This window comes from Barbus barbus (assembly GCF_936440315.1).
Source record: "Barbus barbus genome assembly, chromosome: 39".
In the NCBI taxonomy this organism is placed as follows: Eukaryota; Metazoa; Chordata; class Actinopteri; order Cypriniformes; family Cyprinidae; genus Barbus; species Barbus barbus.
This window is the reverse complement of record NC_136717.1, coordinates 1,237,165-1,261,088: the sequence shown is the minus strand read 5'-3', so window position 1 is coordinate 1,261,088 and position 23,924 is coordinate 1,237,165. Positions and strand designations below refer to the sequence as shown.

General features: G+C 38.5%; 1 protein-coding gene across 2 annotated transcripts in view; it reads left to right on the top strand.

Annotated features, from left to right (window-relative positions):
* The window catches only part of LOC306858939 (uncharacterized protein), a 429,579-nt gene extending 423,571 nt beyond the window's left edge, over window positions 1–6,008 (top strand). The window contains exons 1-3 of one of the 2 annotated variants that reach the window (XM_079399752.1): window positions 2,500–2,571; window positions 3,268–3,500; window positions 4,831–6,008. In XM_079399752.1, coding sequence (XP_079255878.1) covers window positions 3,335–3,500; window positions 4,831–5,519 — 855 coding nt within the window. In that variant the 5' untranslated portion in view covers window positions 2,500–2,571; window positions 3,268–3,334 and the 3' untranslated portion in view covers window positions 5,520–6,008. Of the gene's footprint in view, window positions 1–2,499; window positions 2,572–3,267; window positions 3,501–4,830 lie in introns of those variants that run through there. The other variant, XM_079399753.1, reaches the window with a different exon arrangement.
* The last annotated feature ends 17,916 nt before the right edge of the window (window positions 6,009–23,924 follow it).

Sequence of the window (23,924 nt, the reverse complement as noted above, 5' to 3'; positions counted from 1 at the left end):
TGAATAAATCAGCCGTTTGAATGAATCAATCATTTTTAAACATTTACTTTACAGCCACCTACTGGCTGTTTTTGATGCATATTTGGCAAACATCATGCATTGATTCCAAACTTAAGAGACTATAGATAAATTTAGATTAATTAAAAAAAAGGGTTCATAACGAGGCTAGTTTCTGTGTTCATCCTCATGAATGAAATTGATTGTTTTATCTGATTTTTGAATGTGTTATTTAGCTGAACGTGGACTAGTCTAGTGTTTAAATCACACTTCATTATGAATATAACTGATTGACTTGAGTGCCTTGTTGCTTGATTTCAGTTTTCTGTTTCTTTGTGATTGACTTTGTTCCTTCAAAAAATATTTTTCCGTTCTTTAAAAATGCTGTTCAGTATTTTTTGTTTAATAAAACATGATGTGATCTTATTGGGAACGGGTGTGCTTAAAGCTTTGGCATTTAATGATGTATATCTTAATTAAAATGCTTTTGTCATTTAAAATGAAATGAAATATAATTGTGTGAGAGATTAATAATTGGTTTTAAGATAACTTCTTGCCGATATCTAGATTTTGGTGAGCTTAATAGGTACGTTTAGCCTAAATTGAAAGTCTAGCTCGTTCAACAATAAAATTAATCAACTGCCTTAGAAGTGAATTTTTCATTTGATTTTAAGAACAATTCATTCATTAAATCAAAAACGGATCTCGGTCTATATTCCACAAAGCAATGAAACACAGTCTCTCTTATTCCGCAAAAACACATTCAACTAAAAAGAAATTCAACTCCACAAACACTCACATTGTATGATGTCCCATTATTTTGACAAGCGAATCTTATGCGCCTATAGGAAGAGGAAATATTAAGAAACTCCCTGTAGTTGAAAACTCACATCTAACATTTTTTAAAATTTATAGAGTTATAGAAAAATAAGACGTTTATTATTATTATCGTTTTAATAAATTACAGCCATTTGGAAAATGATCAACGTCTCATTGGGTGGGTAGCCTTGCCACTGCAGCAAACCAAACATAGGAAAATTAAATACATGATGTTGAAACAAGCTATGTTTGGAAAATGCATAATTATACAGAAAAACATGACTACAGCTCGACTTCTCGACTACAACTGGGCCAAAGTAGGAGTCGACAAGGACAACCTCGACAAGGTAATTTACTATTTCTTATTTTTAGCATTTTGTATTATTTCTATTCGAGATCAAATAGCACATATGAAGTGAACTGTCATGTGAGAGGACAGTTTGTGGAAAATAAAGGTACTTTAATAAATAAAGTACTTAAAACTGTATTTTTTTAACAATAAAAGAAATTTAATTGTGACAAATGTCAGTTTTGGTCGAATTTGAGGTTTTCACAAAAATGAGTTCATTAAGCCCTCTTCTAGCGATCCCAATGCTCCAAATAGTATTTAAACATCTAAAATGATCTTTATTTGTACGTTTTCATATCGAATTCTCCATGACATGAGTCCAAACCAGTGAAATATGACATTTGCAAAGCATAAGTGCATAAGACGTGCCTTTCTGCAAGCACCCGATCTCCCTTATGAGCATTATTGAGAAATATGTATTGGCGAGATTCACATCATAATCTGTTATGACTGATCCATGCATTACAGTAGATCTTAATATAGATCTGTCTCAATGTTACATTAAAAGAAAAGATGGAATCACTCGCTGCTCTTGATTAAATACTGTTTATTTACATCTTTGTGCTTGTTTTTAATAACAAAGATAAAATAAAAATAGCTATATTGTGATATATTGAATAATATAGTAATTATTATTAAGAAAAGAATTGCAGGCAAATATGCAGCGTTGCTTGGTGATTCTGCTTTGGAATCTTTTCTCAAAATCAGATCTGCTGCTTCTCTATTGCCTTCAAACGGCTGTAGCTCAGTCATTTTTATCCGATTCCAAGTCATGTCTCATTTTGAAGGGATTTTAATGGAGAATGTGAAAATAAAAATAAAATGTGCGCATTCCGACTCATCTTGCCAGCACCGGTCACAGTTCAAAAATAGATAAATAAAGGGACCAATGAGGCAAACATCTGAATCACTTCAACTGTCTGAGACTGAAATATTCTGCTTTGTTTGCAAAGTGGTGAGTTTATGACTTTATTCGTCACCTGAAACTTATTTAAGCTTATCTTGGGTTGGCTTGAAATGTGCACAGAACAACTGTAAAGATTTTTTTTATTAGTATTTTGTTTTACACAACAATATACATATATTTGTTTTTTTCAAATTTTCAAAAACAAATTTTTTAAACTTATGACATTGATTTTTTTTTTTTTCATGTTTCATCATTACTTGTAGCACACAAATATTACAGAAATCAATTATCTCTCTGTCTCTGTATCTATCTATCTATATATATATATATATCTATCTATATATATGAAAGACTTTAAAGGGACTTTGATAGTGATATTATGCAAATTTCTATGCACTTTTGTGATTATAGACAGAACGGGACTTTTACTTTGGCGGGGCGCCATGACGTCATAAGGCCGCGCCGACTCCTGCTTCTGTTGTGATTTGGATGAAGAAAGGTTTGTTTTTAAGCCTTTAAAACGGTGAATAGACAAGATAACGATCAAGTGTTACAATGTTATAAGTAAAGCGCATTCATGCATGAGTAAGAGAAAAGCTGCGTCTCATTTTGCTGTCTATAGGCTATCATGTTAGTGAATAAGTTGATTGTATACTCTACATTAACTCTCTCTCTGACTCCCTCAGTAGTGCGCTGACTCCCTCACTAGTGCGCTGACTCCCTCACTAGCGTGCTGACTACTGAACTAGTGCGCTGACTACTGAACTAGTGCGCTGACTACTGAACTAGTGCGCTGACTACTGAACTAGTGCGCTGACTACTGAACTAGTGCGCTGACTCCCTCACTAGCGTGCTGACTACTGAACTAGTGCGCTGACTACTGAACTAGTGCACTGACTACTGAACTAGTGCGCTGACTACTGAACTAGTGCGCTGACTACTGAACTAGTGCGCTGACTACTGAACTAGTGCGCTGACTACTGAACTAGTGTGCTGACTACTGAACTAGTGCGCTGACTACTGAACTAGTGTGCTGACTACTGAACTAGTGTGCTGACTACTGAACTAGTGCGCTGACTACTAAACTAGTGTGCTGACTACTGAACTAGTGTGCTGACTACTGAACTAGTGCGCACCCAGAGAGATTTAGTTTGGCTTTATATTTCTTTCTGTTAATTATTCTGATCTTAAACAGGATAAAGTGTCCAAACACAGAAAAACTCCTGCTGAAGAGACAGAGATCCAGAGACACTGTTATAAAGATGGAGTTTATTAAAGAGGAGAGAGAAGATATGAAGATTGAAGAAACATTCAGAGTCAAACATGAAGATACTGAAGAACAAACAGAGATGGAGTTTATTAAAGAGGAGAGAGAAGATATGAAGATTGAAGAAACATTGATTGTGAAACAGGAAGATACTGAGGAAGGTTGGTTTTCATTCTCAAAGCTGAACTCACTCATTTGATCATTATTCAAATGTCCAGCTCTACAGAAATGAATGATATTTTTGAAGAGTGTCATAATTAAGCAGTTTTTATTTGACATGGAGCGGTTCGCTTATGACCAGACGTATACTAATACAGAAGTAGCCTCACACACACACACACACACACACACGAGTTCATCGAACCATATATCTGCTTCTGAAATGGCTGGGTGTGGAATATAACCTCGCGGCGGCGGGACTAAAACACAGACCTCTAGGGCAGGGTTAAAAAAATGAAGTTACATTGTGTTGCCCTGAATGTAGTAATGATCAGATGCTGAAAGCAAATAAACATCATCCCCCGGTTTCACAAACAAGGTTTAGGCATAATCCCAGACTAATATGTAAATATGAGCCGTTTCAATTTAAAGAAACTTGCACTGACTGATCTTGAAATATATCAGTGCCTTTGTTTTGTCTCAAGATACACATGAGTATTGTTTTTTCAAAGGCATGTTTATAAAAAGTACTTAAATGTCCTAATTTACCTATTGCCCAATCCTGTCTTAACCTAAACCCTGTCTGTGAAACCAGGCCCATGTGTAATACCCCCCAGCACTGAAAAATCAGTGTAAATCTAACTCTAAAGCTGATCACAGGCTGACAGAAGACAAGGCATCTCATCTTGTGCTGCGCTGATTAGATGCATCATGAAAGTGCATAAAAGTGGCTTGCTATCAATAAACAACAATGTCCCCTTTTTATTTTTCTCTGTAAATTTGTTACTTTTTAATCTCTAAGTAGACATGTTAAATGGTATATTTAGATCATTCTATAACTAGGTCTTTGGGTCAAACTGCATTTAAAGAAATGGTTTAACAGCCAGTTTAAAGGTCTTTGGGATGTGTCCTGAAGAAGGTTAAGAATTAGCATTATTATGAAGATCTTCTCAGATTACATGTTACTGATTGCAGTAGTGAAGTGGACAGACGTGTCCAATCCTGCTCCTGGAGGACAACTATCCTGCAACGTTTAGCTCCAACCCCAATTAAACACACCTGAACCAGCCAATCAACGTCTTTAGGCAACTTCTAGCAACCCTTTAGTTCCAACCCTGATCAAACTCACCTGTCTGTAATTATCAAGTGCTCCTTCAGATCCTAATTAGTTGGTTCAGTTGTGTTTGATCAGGGTTGGAGCTAGCTCTCCAGGAGCAGGTTTGGACACCCCTGTTTTAGGATCTAGCATACATATTTTTGGTTTTGATACATTACATATGTATGTTTTGTGCATTATACTGGGGTTAACTTTTATTTGTTTTTTCATCCTAGACCCAATAGCACTGAAAGAGGACAAGGAAGAGCTGAATGAAACTGAAGAGAAAGATCAGTTCGAGAATCTTCATGATTTCATAACTGGAGAACAATCTCTTTGTTGCTCACAGTCTGAAAAGACTTCCACACCAGAAGAGGCTCAAAAGACAGGAAATACAAGTCATTTCACTTGCTTTGAGTGTGGAAAGTGTTTCAGATTTAAAGGAAGCCTTAAAAGGCACATGATGCTTCACACTGGAGAGAAGCCCTACACATGCCTTCAGTGTGGAAAGAGATTCAGTATACAGCAAAACCTTACTTACCACCAGAGAGTTCACACTGGAGAGAGACCTTTCACCTGCGAACAGTGTGGATCGAGTTTCATTCAAAAAGTATGCCTTAACAGGCACATGAGAATTCACACTGGAGAAAAACCGTTCACATGCCAACAGTGTGGAGAGCGTTTCACTCAACCTGGAAAACTTACAACCCACATGAGACTTCACACCGGAGAGAAACCTTACACATGTCCTCAGTGTGGAAAGAGCTTTGAACAAAATGGAAACCTGACAGTCCACATGAGAGTTCACACTGGAGAAAAGCCTTACACATGCGCTCAGTGTGGAAAGCGTTTCGCTCAAAAAGGAGTTTGTAACAGGCACATGAGTTCACACTGGAGAGAATCCGTTCACAAGCTCTCGTTGTGAAAAGAGTAGTGATCAACACGGAAACCTTAGCGTCTGGAGAAAACAGAGTTCACACACCTGCCAACAGTGCAGAAAACATTTCAAGCAAGAAGAGAATCTTGTGAAGATTGACTCAAGAGGGAACTGTTTTAAATGTCGTCAGCGAGGAATGAATTTTACAGACAAGAAACATCTGGGAATCATGCAGGGAGACCAGAGAGAAGGCTTACAGAAACAAAGCAAATCTTGAGTTTTACATAAGCTGGATTAGGTGTGGGCAATCTTCACAAAATGTCATGATTTTATCACACAAAATCACAATCTGAATATCATACTATCATACTGGATTTTCATACTATCCAGAATATCTAAACCTATTTGAACAATTTAAAATATTGTTGCATTAAACAATCAAAATGTTCACGGCATGAATTATTGCATGAATGGTCACTGTATGAATCAAATATGTATTAATTCCTATTAAAGTTCAAAAGTGATTCAGTCAAGAGCAGTCTTCTGTTGTTTGATTAACATGAAGACCGCAGCATTAGGCTTTCAGACGGAATGCATGGATCTAATACTCTGACATGCATTCGATTTCTTTCCCAATTTTTTATGTTCACTTAAGACTTAAGTGACTGTCTTTATGTAAATACTTGCCAAGACAGACATTTGTGACCATTTATGCGCACTCCTGAAACCCCAAGTATATTTAGTTTTCGTGTTCAGCTCTGCTCAGACCGCGCCTGGGTCTCTTTTGCAGTTAATGCGCTTTTAATAAATTTTTTAAATAAAGCATGTCCCATGGGCACAAGTAGACTGCGTTTCAAGACAGGCACATTTCATTTGGTTTTAACATTATTATGAGGACATAAATTATCACAATCTCTTCGATTTGCTTGAAAAGTAGATCGTAGACGTCTTCAAGATGGATATGTATATGATATAAAATCATCAAATCGCCTATTCGTCTGTAAGCAGACTTGCTTTATTTGCCAGAACCAAAGAACTCTTAATTGTGCTACACAATAAAAAAAAAACACAAATCAGGTAGCTGTAGCCTTTCTTTATGAAATGTCTCTAAATATTTCACCACTTTTTTAATCAAAGGAGCATAATTTAAATTATACACGTGAGTATGCTGATGATGTTCTATATGCAGATGCAAAAGGCTTCACAGAAATTGAAATATATGATGGATCAGGTTTCACAACGGCTTACTAAATTATGTTTATATCTTAATGTCAAGAAAACTATGAGAATTTATTTTTACTAAAAGGGATATCGGGATGTTTGTCCAGGGAGGTAGTATATGAATTTAAATACTTATGAATAATAATAGATTCTCTGCCTTTTTTTTTTTTTTTACGTGATTAAAGTTAACAAAGTGAAATTTAATTTAGCACATTTTAGATTAATTAGAAATGGTTTGATTTAGGAAGCAGCAGGTTTGTTTAAGAATTACGTACTGTATAAATACCTGGACGTGCAAGTCTATTCTTAATCTGGTTGAAATAGTTTATAAACAAGCTATTAAGGTTTTAGATAAAAGGCTGAATAGTTGTCATCATTGTAATGTCTTAACCAAGTATTCTCTTTTAAGTTGGGAACATTAGATTAGATTAGATAATACTTTATTCATCCCTTTAGGGAAATTCCTTGATCCAGCAGCCTCCCCCTGTATACAAACAAGCTGGAGATGTATGTTAGATGTGTGAAAATCCAAGACCAACTTAGTCTTTGTGGTATTAAGAAGACGACAGTTCTTATTACTCCAGTCACTGAAGGCCTTTACAAGATCCCTGTACTCCCCTTCCTGCCCATCCCTTATACACGCCACAAGTTTATACAATGCACTCAAGTTTATCTCTCAGGATGGATGGGCCTGATAGTATTAAATGCACTTGAAAATTCAAAAAACATCATCCTCGCATAAAAGCCAGTCTCAGTCTCCTCCAAGTAGGAATAGGCCCGCTGCAGCATGTACAAGACCGCATCTTCCACTCCAATACGTTTCTGATAAGCGAACTGAAGGGAATCCTGTGCAAATGCAGTCACTGATCTTAAGGAGCGAAGAAATAGGCACTCCATGGTTTTCATAATATGCGAGGTGAGTGTAACCAGTCTGAAACCCTTAATTTCCTTCGGGCGTGCTAATTTAGTTACAGGCACCAGACATGTTGTTTTCCACAAAAGTGGCACCTTGCTTGTCCGTAGGCTTAGATTGAAAATCCTCTGCAGAGTATAAGCCAGTTGTGTTGAGGAGAGTGAGCAAGGCTTGTAGGAAGTTGCCCCAACATTACAAGCAGCAGATGAACCGCAGTGTACGCCGTAGATGATTGAATAACAGGGAAGTGTTAAATCCCTAGGATGCAGTGAGTCATGGCCAAAAATATCAGCACCCTTGCAATTCTGCCAGAAAATGCAACACTTCTCTCAGAAAATTGTTCCAATTGCAAATGTTTTGGTATTCACGAGCTTATTGTTTTTGTTTGCACTGCAACAACACACACACACACACACAAATTGAATAGAAAAGTCAAATTTGGAAAAAAATTCACACAGAACTCAAAAGTGGACTGGACAAAATTATTGGCACCTTGTCAAAATTGTAAGAAATATTTGAAATAATAAAATAATAATAAAAAGCAAGACTGGAGTTTGCCAAAACTTATATGACAAAACCACAATCCTTCTGGCAGAACGTACTGTGGACAGATGAGACAAATGTAGAGGTTTTTGGTAAAGGACATCATGGCACTGTTTACAGAAAAAGAAATGAGGCCTTCAAAGAAAAGAACACAGTCCCTACAGTCAAACATGGTGGAGGTTCAAAGATGTTTTGGGGTTGCTTTGCTGCTTCTGGCACTGGATGCCTTGATTGTGTGTACGGTATCATGAAATCTGAGGATTACCAACGTAGTGGCCAGTGTCAGAAAGTTGCGTCTCCACCAGAGGTCATGGGTCTTCCAGCAGGACAATGACCCGAAACACACTTCAAAAAGCACTCAGAAATGGTTACAAATAGGGATGTTAATTTGAACTGTTTAACCGTTAACCAACCGATAAGAATTTTGACCGATTAATACAATCAGTTAAACGGTTTAAAGCCTCAGTTACGTAACGTATTGGTAATTTTTGGTCATTTCATGACTTACCAATTGACAACGTAACTACGACGTTGCATGCCCGTAATTTAATTACCATGAAATTACCAACTCACAACGCTGTCAGTACGTCCTCCTAACGTCGTAATATTACCAAGCACATCCCGATGCATCCTCTATTGGTAATATATTGGTAACAACGTCGTCGCAGTTACTGACTGGCAACGTCACAAAGTTACATTCCTTTCACTTTTCCACGACGTAACTTTGATCACCAGATTACGTTGCAGTTACATAATTTTATTAGTATATAAACGACAAACCAAAACGAATTCATTTAGGCTCAAACAAAACTGAAACCAATGTTGGGTCTCTCGTTCGACACAAAATCAAATGTTTCCGTATTCGCGATGTATTTGAAAGTCAAAATATTTACCTTTTATGTAGGCCTGCTTCACTCGCGTTCCAATATCCACGTAAAACAAAATGTTTTGCATAACTTCACGGCAATATGGTGATAACGCTTAATTGCACAGATTTTACTCCATATTTAAACTGAGCAGTGTTTTTTTTATAATGATAATGAACAGGCTGCATTGTCAAGGTAGAATGCTTAACTGTGTGCGCGCATGCGGTGCTGGAGCAATCACTTTTTTTCCCCTTCTAACAGTGGAAGCAAATACTCCTTTTAGTCATGAAGATAATCAGAATTGTAAAAGGTTTGGTTTTATTTGTGTACATTCACAAAAAAATAATAATTTTGCGCGGCACAAAAATGAACCGAAACTTTCCATAAGCTACTTGAGGCACAGTTTTTATTTAGTTTTCTTAAATTATTATTTAAGTGAACATATATTTCTCGTATAGGCCTATTTATTCGTTATATAACTTTATAGTGTTTTTCTCCACTCGCAGAAGCGCTGCAGGCGCATGATGGGATAGCTATGATGACCATGTGAATCCTCACGTTCTGTTGTTTGCTGCTTTTTGCGCATGTAAAATTAATCCCCAGAAATTTTTTTTTAGTATTTTTAACGGGTCACAGTTATTTTTTCTAAAGGAGGTGCTACCAAATATTAAGTTAAGGGTGCCAATAATTTTGTCCAGTGCATTTTTTGGGTTCTGTGTGGAATTGTATCAGATTTGACTTTTCTTCTCTGTTTTTTGTGTTGTTCCAATGCAAAAAATAAACATGTGAGTACCAAAACATTTGCAACTGCAACAATTTTCTGAGAGAAGGGTTGTATTTTCTGACAGAATTGCAAGGGTGCCGATATTTTTGGCCATGACTGTGCACGCGCTCTCTCTCCCTCTCTCTCCCTCTCACTCTCTGCATGCTTGGCAGTTGCAAATTGCTCACAGGTGGTGCTCATCAGAGAGTGTGCTGCCGAGTGAACACTGCTTGGAGAGGTTCTCCCCTGCTCCAGACTTGTGTTGGGTGCTTCTATCAAAGTCTTTAGCTGTTGAATGTGGTGCAAACTTGAATTTTTTTTTTTTAAAGTTTGGGGAAAAATAAAAAAAATCTCTTGGACAAACCTTATCTAAGTTTTCATCTTGCCCGCTAATCTATATTCATCTGTATATAGATCAGTGAATTTGCCATTATGATGTCATCTAGTGACATTTAGCTACCGGTTTTAGCTCCTTTCAATTGAAAGCAGTTGGCAACACTGTCTAAAAGTGACAACTTTAGTTCACTTTCTTTAAGGTATTAAAAGGTATTGTCACTTATCTTGTTTATTTGATTTATAGTTAGATTGGAAGCTGTAGGGAGAGGGTTGTACTCATGTGTATCCCTGTTTTTGGTTAATGAGGGAGTTGAGGAAAGCTTTTGTTGTTGATTTCTTTTCTTTTACCTAGATAGGTTATTTAGTACTCATGCTGTTTTGGCCAGGTCTGCTCCTGAAGACATTTATTGCTTCCATGATTCTTGCTTTTCTAAATAAATGGGTTAAGTTTGCCAAACTAAGTGGTTGTTGTATTTCTGGGGCAGAGGACTGGAGTGATTCCTCCATGTTTTATTGATTTCTTATAAGTTTAGTTAACCTGTTACTTCCTAGACTGGGGGAATGGGAACGAAACAGAGGCTTTTAGCTGCGGTAGAAAGAGAGTACAAGGAGTAAAAATAGATCCATTCGAGGCTGGACAGCCACTGGCAGCTCCATCAAACCTGCTGTAAAACAGGTTAAACTCATTGGCCCTGTCCACATCACCCTCTATTATCTGGCTGTTCTTCTTATAGCCAGTGATATTTCTCATGCCTCTCCACACTTCTTTGATGGTATCTTGCTGCAGCTTCTTCTCGGCTTTCTTTTATAGTCTAGTTTGGCCTGCTTTAAACTCCTCTTCAGTTGAACACACTTGATCTTCTCCCTGTCACCTTCTCTGAATGCCTGCTTTTTCAGATTAAGCAGCGTCTTAATGTTGCTAGTAATCCAAGGTTTGTTATTAGGAAAACAGCGTACTGTCCTTACTGGCATGACAGTGTCCCAACAAAAAAGTATATAATATGTAACATTGCCAAACATCCGATCAGTATCTATGTCCCCACTGTTTTCCTGTGGCTCCTCTGGTGTGACTTTAAATGCAGACCTTGAGCCAAAAACTCGTCACCAAACACCCAATGACTTGTACATACACTATATGGGTAAAAGTATTGGGACACCCCCTTCTTCAGAACAGGAAAAGGCACTTCTAAAACTGTGGCAACAAAGAAGAAAACATAGAGACTGAAATACAATTTTTAAATACATGAACTGTTGAAACAGTTTTGGACGCGTCTAAAATGACTGTACCCATGTACAAGTCATTGGTGTTTGGTGATGAGTTTTTGGCTCAAGGTCTGCATATAAAGTCACACCAGAGGTGTTCAGCTGGGATCAGGACTTGGCTTTCTGCAGACCAGTCAAGTTCTTCCACACTGACTCAATCAATCATGTCTTTCTGAACCGTGTCTTATACACAGAGACACTGTCATGTTAGAATAGAAAAGGGTCCTGTCCAAACTGTTGCTATACAATTAGAAGCACTCAGTTCCCTAGAATATCATTATATGCTTAAACATGAAGATTTGTACTCATAGAAATTACTAAAGTAGTCAAACCTGTTCATTAGAACTGAGAAGTACCACCTTTGCCAGATATCATTTGCTTGAGGCTAAATCTGACACATTTTACATGTTGTATGTATTATTAATAATGTGTATTGTCCCTCATTAAATAGATAAAGAGAAATAATAGAATTAGAGTTAAATATCTGGGTATTTATTTGCAGCCTTAAGGCTAGTTCACACTACAGGATTTTAAGCCCGATTTGCAAGTTAACGAGCTCGCCGTCAGGTTGGGCTGTAATCTGGGGAAAATCAGCGGGTGATCAGCGCTCCGCAGTCTTTATGTGTGAACTACACAACGATGCATCAAAGACGATCGCTGACGCGTCGCCAACACCTCGCTGACGCCAAACAAATATCTAGCATGCCAAATATCTGGACCGGTCGGCCGACTCGACATCACGTGGTGTCAGGTGTGGTGACGAGCTACAGCCAATGAAAGAGCAAGGCATGGGTTGAGGTCACCGGAAGAAAAACAGCAGCAACTTTGCTTAAAGAAAAGGCTTATATTTTTGCACATAAGCGTCTTTCACAGGCTTTTGGCTGCTCTATTTTTTATTAACCACCAATAGTTACTGTTGCCATGACTGACAAACACTCTCACTACACTCCTGTTCTCACGCAGTGAAAAACACGTCGCAGAGCAGAGAGGAAACTGACCACACCGACAGAGAAGACCGAGCAGGTTACTGCTGATATGAAACAAGGTCTCAGGACTCTCAGCTTTTAAACTGAGTCAATTTTATATAAATTGAAACAATAAATACCTTTTTATGGCTCTTCAATGTGTCGTGACAGATCACTGTATATTGCCTCGTGTGAAAAAGAAATATGAATCGTCTTTTCATATTTACTTAATGCACGAAATGAACATGAATAAACATCAGAAGGTGTTTAATTTCAACCGCGGAACACACTATTTTAAGTCCACCGAAGTTAATCTACTCCTGTCTGATTTGGGGTTAAGGCTAGAAGAGATACAGCTGCGGCTACTGGGCATGCGCATTCACATATTTTCCGAGCCCACAATACAACATGAAACCTATGAAAATGGTTTTTAAAAAAGCACATAGAGCCATAGTTTCATCACTTTGCGAGTGTTGCAGTGACTGTCTTTTTGCAGTAAAGGACCTGTCATAGTTTAAAGGTCCCATGACATGCTGTTTTTTGGATGCTTTTATATAGGCCTAAGTGGTCCCTAGTACTGTATCTGAAGTCTTTTCCCCAAAATTCAGCCTTGGTGCAGAATTTCAGCCACTATGAGCCAGTCCCAAAATGAGCTTTTCTTAGGACGAGCCATTCCAGTGTCTGTAGCTTTAAATGCTAATGAGGAGGAGAGAGGCGGGGCAATCTGTGTATTCCTCTGAATTGATTGCAATTCATCTGGCTCTTCAATGCCTAGAAGAGGTTCGTTTAAATAAAGTTGTTATCTGTTCTGACTCTTTATCGAGCCTTGTTAGTTTAAAAAATGGAAAATCTTATTCAAGACAGGACATTCTAATAGAAATACTCTGTACAGAATTCACCGCTTGGGAGTTGAAGTATTCTTTTTATGGATCCCTGCACATGTGGGGGTTGTGGGAAATTAAATAGCAGACGAGTTGGCAAAGAAAGCTCTTAAGTGTTCTAGAATAAATGTTAATGTCCCATTGGGGAAATCGGAAATGAAGAGGTTAATTAAAAAGATAGTAAAGATGGCAAATGATATGGACTTTTATTTGACATTTGTTTGCAATAAATAACGAAGTAGGAAGTATGAGAAATGTTTGTGGCAAAAGAAGGGATGACAGTAATTTCACGCCTCCGTATTGGGCACACTGCATTGAATCAATCACTTCTTATAATTGGCAAACACGATACAGGTTTGTGCAATATATGTGGAAATCCAGAGACAGTCGAGCATGTTCTTCTCTACTGTTATGGTTATAAGGAAGAAAGATCTCAGCTTATGGAGGAAATTAAGAAACCAGGAATCAAAGAGTTAACATTAAAGAGCTTACTAGATGGTAATTTAAAGGTGCCATAGAATGAAAAACTGTCTTTACCCTGGCATATTTAAATAATAACAGTTCTGTACATGGAAATGACATACAGTGAGCCTCAAACACCATAGTTTTCTCCTTCATATGTAAATCTCGTGATTAAAAAAGACCACTGAAAAACAGGCGAATCAGAACATAACACCGACTGTGACGCAACAGTCAGGATCACTACGCCCCCAACATCTGCATAAACCCGTCCTTGTTCTAAGCCGGCCGAACCATCAGAAGCTCTGCAGGTATTGTAAATAAACAAGCGCGGACAACAGCGAAAATAACTAAATAAATGTTATGTTCCAGGCCGTGCAGGGGGTGTGAAGTGCAGGGATGGGTTGGTGTCTGTATTCAGAAAGGCACAGAAAGCAAATAACGCGAGCCACTAAAGGGACATGGTTAGCTCCTTGCTAGCGGTAGCCTGTTACAGTGCATAAGATTTCACTCTCAGTAAGGAGAGATGAGGATGATGGCGAATGACTTACAGATCCTGAGCACCACTGACAAGCATCTGATCTTGTGAAATGTGTGGTAAGTACTGTTGCTCCATAATGTAAACATAGTTTGTGTGATCGCGTCTCTTGGAAGTGAAACTATAACGCGATCGATGGATCGTTCAAAAGCAGTTTCAATGTCTCGCATATATTAATAACGGCCCTGATGCCTGCGTTTTATATACAGTATAATTACCCGACGATATAACTGCGAGAGAAAGTATTTAAATATATATTTTCCTCCCTGTGCTTCCTTCTTGCTGATGAGCCTGTACTGTGAAACAGCCAATCAGAGCAGAGCTCAACATTGAGCAGCACTGTGAAACAGCCAATCAGAGCAGAGCTCATTATTATTCATGACCCTGCCAAATAAGCCAATAACAGACCGTTTCATTCTAGGGAGAAATCCTAGGGTTGTAAATGGACATGTAAAATCGTTTCTGGAGATTTTTTGCCCTTACCTAAGCCACATACCTTCTGTGTAGATATCAGAGAACAATTTAAAATACTGTATCAATGCATTCTATGGCACCTTTAACAATAATTAAAGCGTTATTAGAGTATTTAAAAAAGACCAATTTAATTAGACGAATTTAATCGATGTAGTAATTTTAAGAAATGTAGGAATTAATCTTAGTAAGAAAAGGAGCCCCCCCCCCCCCCCCCCCCCTCCTTCTCTCTGTGCGTGGTTTATTTATTTCCTTCTATATCACTGCTTCACACTCCACCCCAGTAGGTGGCGGAAATGCACCAAAGCTGGTTTGCCAACCGTCATTAAGTTCAAAGAAGAAGAAGAAGAAGAGGCGGGGCAAGGTGGAGGGTGGGTGTGGCCTGCAGCTTGCGGCCACAGTACCATGCGCTAATGTTGTCAGTGGATGTATGGCAATGGCTCGTAGACACGCAGTCCTTCAAGCTTTTCAGTTTGACCCAGAATCTGATCCGGATGGAGAAGCACCGGATGAAGAAGTTGCAACTCAGCGGCTACAGCAGGACGTCTCCGAATGGTTAGTTTAAAATATTGTGTCTGGATACAGTCAGTGTTTCCCACACATAGACTTTACCTGAGCGGACCGCAACAATATCCACCGCCCGCTGCCATCAGCTCCCGCATCTCACACACACGAGCACGACTTTAGAACAACATTTAGTAATATTTAGTAGTTTTTCTGATTGGAAACACCCCAAATGTGTGTGAGCATGAAAAAAGTACCGAGCACTATAATTGCATGTTGGCATTACTTCTGTGCTCATCTGTTACTGGGAGCGGGACTGTGAATGCTAAACAAAAATGAACCATGGTTTTATTACAGTAAAAGTGTAGTGTCGTGGCACAAGAGGTTGTCTCTCGTCCGGATCTCAGTTGGTGCAATTAGAAAGGCTCAAAACAGCAGAGTTTCAAATGTGGAAGAAAAGACTTTATCATAACAAGATAACAAAGCCGAGAAGCAGCCGCCACATCAACTGCCTCTGAGTTCTGTGAGTGTCAGTACAGTATATATATGCTTTTTATTGCCCATATTTGGTAGTTCCTGTTTTTCTTATTTGGCCTTGTCCACTTTTAATTACTAGTCCACCTGGTCATTTTTCATATTCGCCATTTTTAAAAAGTAAAAGTTCTTCTTCTACTCCCATTGGTTGGCAGTGCTCCCAGAAGACATTCATCACAGTTGTTTACACGTATTTGTCATATTCTGGAAGTCACCCAAAGTTCCTCGGGTTATTCTAAGTTCACAGGCAACACCTGGACCGTTGTATGTCCCTCAAAACATTTATACTCAGTATGACCAGTAGATGGCACTCCAAGACCATTAATCAGCATCCAGACATCCAGTATAATAGTAGGATATCACACCTTGCATTGGCAGTACATGTATTACATTTTTAAACATGTCTATTATTTTGAATAAGATAATGTTATAGTGAGTAAACAAAAATATACAATAGTAGCAACCATGTTTTTTGGTGTATTTATTACTATTTGTATAACCACAGTTTTACCACAAATACCATTGTTAAACTATGGTTAGTGTAGCAAAACCATGGTTAATTTGCGATTACCACGGTTTACCTATAGTAACCATGTTTTTTGGTTTTATTTGTAGTAAAACCATGGTTAATTTTCGTAAGGGAAGTGGGCTGCCTTTCCATGGTGGCGATTAAATGCTTGGATCACCACACAATGGTAACTTTCTTGGCATTCTGGTAGGGCTGCAACTAACGATTATTTTGATAATCGATTAGTTGGCCGATTATTCTTTCGATTAATCGGATTAAAAAAATATTGACCAAAAAAAACACTATTCCACATTCTGCCCAATGTCCTTCAAACAAACGTTACAACTGAATGCTATGAAAACATACAGTGCTTAATTTATTAGACCACTTAGCATAATAAAGAGAAAACATATTTTAGAAATTTGTCAAAAATTTGTTTAAATTTAAAAATGTTATTGTCATTTATTAGACATAATAATAAAAAATGGCCTCATAACAGCTTGCATTCTTGCTGGTATTGTTTATGTACTTTTTGACTGCAATTGGGTATCGCGAAAAAAAAAATACAAGAAAAAATAAGTGCTCTGGTTTTCTTTCATAGATAACAGCAATAATGATATTATAGCATTAAAAATAGCCTACTACTGTTACTAAAGAGCTTACACATATTGGAGTACTAACCAGTACAGAAAGCCGAAAAATGATTTTGGTTATCACCAATACTGTTACTTTGGAGCAGCAGTGGCACAAACCTTACATAAACACATTGTTAAACTTACATAAATTTGTTAAGCATTGTAAAAATTGAATATAGTTTAAACCTCTATTAAAAATTAAAATAATAAAGATAATAATAAAGACGAATAAGAACACAAACTCAGTGTTAAGCAACAGGTAAGAGTAATGTTCTGCAGGAACTACTTTGATCACAGTCACCTCGTCATTTCTTTATCCTGTAAAAGGCCGTTATGGAGCGTCTCATGTTTATATTCAGACAATTACACGCTGTTATCCCTTTAAAGTTCCTACTCTCATAAAATATTTTAATTTATTTTAAACCTTAAATTAACTTTCAACAACAGATAATTCAGCACAATGGATATGTTTGCGCTGAAAAGCCTATTAATTGTCTCCCTCTCTACTGTGTTTTGTCCGTCTGACGCGCCGGCGCTCATTCGGTATTTTAAACTTAACACACCTTTATGCAAAAATGGATATGCTCGCGTGAATTTGTGGCATTTATAGATAAGGATATGACCGTAAACTGAACGTTTTTGCGCTGAGGACGCACACGCATCTGTCAAAGCGCCTGACAGGGCAAGCCATTACTCTTATGCATTAACTTAAAGCTTAAAATAAAGAATTATCATGTTTTGGGCAGCTTGGATCACGTGCTTCTCCGGCAGAATCTCATTCTGTTTCCTCCACTATTTTTAGATGCATTTTGTCCATAGAAATGCATTATTCAGTGCCGTAATTTGACTAACCAGCTGAAGTTGGACGTACACTGTGGGCAGACCCGATTAATCGATAATGAGAATCGTTGTCGATGATTTTCATAATCGATAATAATCGATTTTATCGATTAGTTGTTGCAGCTTTACATTCTGGAAGTCATCTCTCAGTTTGATCCCTTACTTTCTGAGCACATTAATAAGTATTGACAAGGGTAGGGGCAAAATAATCTGCCAATGGGGTAAGAAAAATGATTTTATGTCAAACAGAAAACAAGATTATTTTTCTTACCCTATTAGCAAATTATTTAGCTTGTTTCAAGTAAAAACTCACTTAATTTTGACATTTTTTCCTGAAAACAAGACAATAATTTTTACTTGTCTAGAAAATCCTTCTTGATTTAAGGATTTTTAGATATTTTGGCTGGAAACAAGACAAAAAATCTAAGTAAGAAAAGCATTTTTAGCAGTGCAGAACCGGGCTAATGTGGTCATAATTCATGGTTCTAGTAAGAACTTTAGCTGCTGCATTTTGAACCAGCTGGAGTTTTATTAAATGTGCAACCACCTAATAAAGCATAACAGTAATCTAACCTTGAGGTTATGAACCCATTAATTAATATTTCTGCATTTGACATTGAGAGCATAGGTCGTAATTTAGATATATTTTTAAGATGGAAAAATGCAGTTTTACAAATCCTAGAAACATGTTTTCGAAGGAAAGATTGCTATCAAAAAGTACGCCTAGGTTCCTAACTGATGACGAAGAATTTACAGAGCAGCCATCAAGTATTAGATGGTTATCACCAACAATTAGGACTTTATCTGCAGCCAGCACTAACTCCAATAGAAAATCAGCAAATTCTTTAATAAAGTCTGTATGGTGGCCTGTATACAGTAGCCAGTACAAACATCACAGGGGATTTATCATTAACACTTGTTTCTTTGGATAACGTTATATGAAGCACCATTACTTCGAACAAATTATACTTGAAACACGACCTCTGAGAAATACTGAAAATATTGCTATAAATTGTAACAGCACCGACCCCTTTACCTTTTGGACGTGGGTCATGTTCGAGTAAACTGCTGCGAGCAACTGTATGACTTGTGGCTCGGTGACCAATATCTGGTATGTATAGTTTAATGAATGATTGATTTGATTAAGTTAATTTATGGTTTGTTTTTAGCAGGACGAACTAAGCTTATACAATTAAACTAAATTATTTTGAAAAGTTTAGAACAAAATTAAGATTTTGTTCAATTTGTTCATGTTTTTCACCCACTGACGAAGTTAAACTGTTATGGCCAAACCATCAAGTCAATAAACACACAGAAATAAACACTGAAAGTCAAGATTAAACTGTGTATTATAGCGAACTGGCAGGATTTTACCGTTGTGATCCACGTCTTCAAGCACCATTTTGACTACTTCAATAACACCAGTTTTACTGCTCAATGTTGTGAGAACATACTCGGACAAAACTCTCCAGTTTTAAAAACACATTCCAGTCAGTTTCAAAAATCTCTCCTCTTTGCTTCGATTAGTTTTGTGGTATTTTCGACACATTCTTGTCATGAGCACCGCAAACACGGATAGACTCGCCTATAGAGACTCGCAGATAGAGTTGTCTCAAGCACCATTCAAGCTGTTTCCAGTTCCCGATCATCACATTCACTGCTCCTGTTTTAAACTAACACGGTTTCAAAGCTGTCCCTCGTCTGCACTTCGATTTTTATTTTTTTTATTATTTTCCGCATGTTTCCATCTTCAGCAATGCAGACACGGATTTCGTCGCACATAGAACCGTTCGCGCTTGAACCTCCACATTCCTAACCAGGGTTGCCAGGTTTTCACAACAAAACCCATCCAATTGCTACTCAAAACTAGCCCAATCGCGTTTCGAGGGGGATTCCCCGGTAAAAATTCCCCAGGAAAACCGCGGACTTGGCAACACTGTTCCTAACCCAGTACCGTCGGGTTATTTTTATTACTGATATCGACCCAAATTGGGTCAAATCAGCTTCCTAACGCAACAGTCTCAACCGAGCATTTGGATTTAAACAATCAAAAACATTATAATTACAAAAAAGTTACACTGTAAATTCTGTTTACTTACGCAGTACATTGCGGGTTGTAATCTAAAGTTTTTATAAACTTTCTGCTTTGTATTTCTTTTTCTTTTAAGTGACAATTGTCTATCGTCAATTGTGTTGAATATTGTGTATTGTTAATCATTTGAGAATTCTGAGTCGTGGTTGTTTAGCTCATTTGAGCTATATTTTTGGCCCATCTTTTTAAGTGTTTTATCTAATTATTGTGAACTAAATAAACATTTTGCATACTGATATCTATGTCTTTGCCCTTCATGGTAACGAACCTGTGTGTCTGATTTCTATCAAGTATTCAGTTCCCCTTACTTTAAAGGGGTGGCGTAGTCAGCATTAATACCTTTTCTTAAGGTATTGGAATTATAATGTAAAGTACTCACTCTAGCTACGCTACATTCTGGCGTTGTCAGCAGGGTCCCGAGCGTTCGTGTCGAGTTGGTAGGAGACTCCGAGTGCACGACAGCGGAATCGGCGGCAGTGTTAGTGGCTGCATCTAGATGATCTGCTGGCTGCTGCATGCCTCTTATAGTATCCGCCAGACCCAGGTAATCTGTCCAATGCTGAAAGTCCTGTTTTCTAGATTCCATACATAGATAGAGGAAAAGAGAAAAGACCATGGCCTCCTCTTATTGGTAAGTGTTATCGTGGGCAAAGTTATGGGGAAGGAGTTGCAAGAACTGAGAGAAGTGGTAGCTCAGTTGTGGGCAGAGAATGAGAGGTGGCATCAGGAGCACTGCCTGGCCCTATTGATGCACCTCCTATTGTACCTGGTCCTTCTGTTGCCATTCCCTGTCAAACAAATAATGCACAGGCCATCCTGCCAGAAATATTTGTTTTTGTACCTCGAGACAGGAAATGTCCAAAATTTTATGGCAGGGTTGGCCTGAGCATTGATGAGTGGATTGAGGAGGCCCAAGCTTGTATGCAGGCTCACCACCTGTCTGTCTCTGACCAGGCTTTCTTCTTGTTTTACCATTTAGAGGGGAAGGCAAGAGAGGAAATTAGATCGTTCAGAGATTGTATACTGAAGTATTCAGTTCCCCTTACTTTAAAGGGGTGGCGTAGTCTGCATTAATACCTTTTCTTCAGGTTTTGGAATCCGTAGTGTAAAGTACTCCCTCTAGCTACGCTACATTCTGGTGTTGTTGGCAGGGTCCTCGTGTCGAGTTGGTTGGAGACTCCGGGAGCACGGCATCGGCATCAGCGGCCGCATCTAGATGATCTGCTGGCTGCTGTATGCCTCTTACAGTATCCGCCAGACCCAGGTAATATTTCCAATGCTGAAAGTCCTGTTTTCTAGACTCCATAGCTAGATAGAGGAGAAGAGAAAAGACCATGGCCTCCTCTTATTGGTAAGTGTTATCGTGGGCAAAGTTATGGGGAAGGAGTTGCAAGAACTGAGGGAAGTAGTAGCTCAGTTGTGGGCAGAGAATTGAGAGGTGGCATCAGCGGGCGCGTCTGGATGCTCTCCTGGCTGCTGCATGCCTCTGAGTGTAGAAGAGGCCTGGACACAGAGATACCTTTTTGCCAAGCTGGCCAGCATTGGCATTTGGTCCATCTTCTGCCACCACCACCGGATAGGATCCACTGAGCTTAGGACTGCTGGAAAGCTCCGGTACACTTGTATCTCTTTCTTGGCCTTTTCAGTGACTGAGGGGCCACTGACGTCCATCTTCACCCTTTCCAGCAGAGCTCCCAAGAGCTGTCTTCAAATATAAAAAGGCCTTATGATAATTCATCAAGCATTATGTGATCAATACAAGTATGTGAGTAATAATGTCGATCATACATGTGCTGCTGCTGGTTTTCTGTCTTCTGTGAACCGATGATACTGCTCCTGCTGCAGCAGCTCTTCTCCTTTTTCCTCCTGGGTCACTTCTCCACCCTGTTATTAAGCATACACAATAGTAAGTTAGAACAATATGTATACAATAGAACACATAAGTCTACTTTATAATCATGAACAAACCTTGTTTCTGCTTGCACATGTGACCGTTTCTTTCTCTAAGCGGGCCCAAACAGCCCTATCCTGAACCTTGGTTTTGAATCGAACATCCAGGGCTGTAGCCTGTGTAGGATATCAGAGACTGAATCAGTCAAATTTAAGATTCGATCAGAATATCGAAACATGAGAAGCTGAGGGGCCTCAAAGCTGTAACAGGACAATGTCATAAATCTGTCCAAATGCTAGCGCCAACTAGTCTGAAGCAAGCAAACTAACCAGCAAGTCTCTTTCACAGAACAGCTTACAACCTTGAGACAAAAGAACACTTATTGATTATTCCAATTCAGGAAGGAGACCGTCAAATTTGGTGCAAGTAATCAAGACGTGAAAATCACGATCTACAGACTCTCTTGGGCTGGTCTCCCCCCATACAGGACAAAGACTTAGACTGGAATTCCTTAGGAGACCTTTTAACCTGGAGGAGAATGAGGGCAGATTAATCTAAATTGTGAGCATAAACCAAGTTATTTAATCTTTTCTATTGAGAGACGCTTCTGAGCCGAGACTAGTGAGTGTGACCCCGCTTGAATGAAGGCAGAGAAGGCTGTACCTGGAGCAAAAGAGCTTCTCAAACTGCAGTAAGTGAACTTACAGTTAACATCTGAGATCGTACAATATGGTCGAAATTGAGCGTGTTCCTCGCTTTCTGTAATGCCTGGTTTTATAGCTGAAGTGATGTCCTGCGGGTTCCAGATCAGTCAGTAGCTATTCTCCTGAATCTCAGCCTGTAGCAGAACGAAGCTAAACTGCAGTGAGTCAAAGGGAAATAAATCAGTGGATAAAGAATAGTTTTGAGCGTGTTCCTCAATCCTATTTATCAGAGCCATTATTATTCATAGTTTGATTAGCAGTGCGTGTCCCATTGTTAAATCATCTATGACTCCCTCAGTTAAACATTAGAGAATACGCTTGTCTGTTTGTGTAACGTTACACTGTTCACTGAGTGAAGTTAATCTCGCTCAACACTGCGTGTGTCCGGGAGATTTGAATGGGAGTTTTTAAAAGCTTTATCAAGTAAAGTTTCACTTTGAACCAACAGAGAATCACACCAAGCTGTGATTTTAATTAGTTTAACTCTGAACGAACTGAGAGTTTAAGCGCCACATCGCAGAACAACTAAAAGCGGTGTTGTTTATTTGTACAGTGTTGAAATGCGCCAACATTTCATGTAACATGCTTAACTGTACTGGCAATGCAACGGAAGTCTTAACCTACTTCCGGAGCAACGTTGAACTGCGCACGCGCAGCACATCGATGCTTGCAAAACAGCGATTTAATAATATTGCATGCCTCCTTGATAACATTTAATTGAAAAATAAAGAAATAATTTTCCTCATTAAAAAAAAAAAAGGAATTGTTTTTTTAATTGAATTAGTTTTTCACCTTTTTCTCTTTTCCCTCTTCCTCGTTAGAGTGACGAAGTCTTCACATCTTTAGTCTACCACCTAGACACCCTGAGACCACCACAGTCATCACCACGCTACACTAGTGGGTCAAAATCACATTGAACTGTTATTATTTTTAATAATAATCCTAATCCTGAGAAGATTCCTGACACAAGATTCAAGCCAGAACAACAACCACGAGGAGCTAGTCAAAATCACCAGCTCTCTAAGCTATGCCTTCACAACCCAGCTGAAACTGAGCGACAAGCACGTCACCCACCTTCAAGAGGAGCTGACACGTGCTCAGCGCCGCATAGACAAACTGGAAGTGAGAGTTCAAGATCAACTCAAAGCACCCAACGAGAGGGAGCAGGAAACAACAGAACAAGTTAAGGAGCTCCAAGCAGCCCTGACAGCAGCTCAGCTCGACCAACAACCTGCAAAGGCTGCAAAGTTCAACCCGAACTCCACAGAGGGCCACACCATCCAGGCCCACCTTCAAGATATCCTTGAATGCCTTGTTGCTTGATTTTAGTGTTTAGTGTTTTTTATTGACTTTGTACCTTCAAATAAAAACATTTTTCAATTATTCTTTAAAAAGTTATTTTTTTTAAATAAACGTGAGCTTAATGGGAACATGTCTCAATGTATATGTTGGTGAGCTTAATAGGTACGTTTACCCTATATGTAATTCCTATGAAGTTTCTCTTCCTTTACTCTGTGTATTTAATG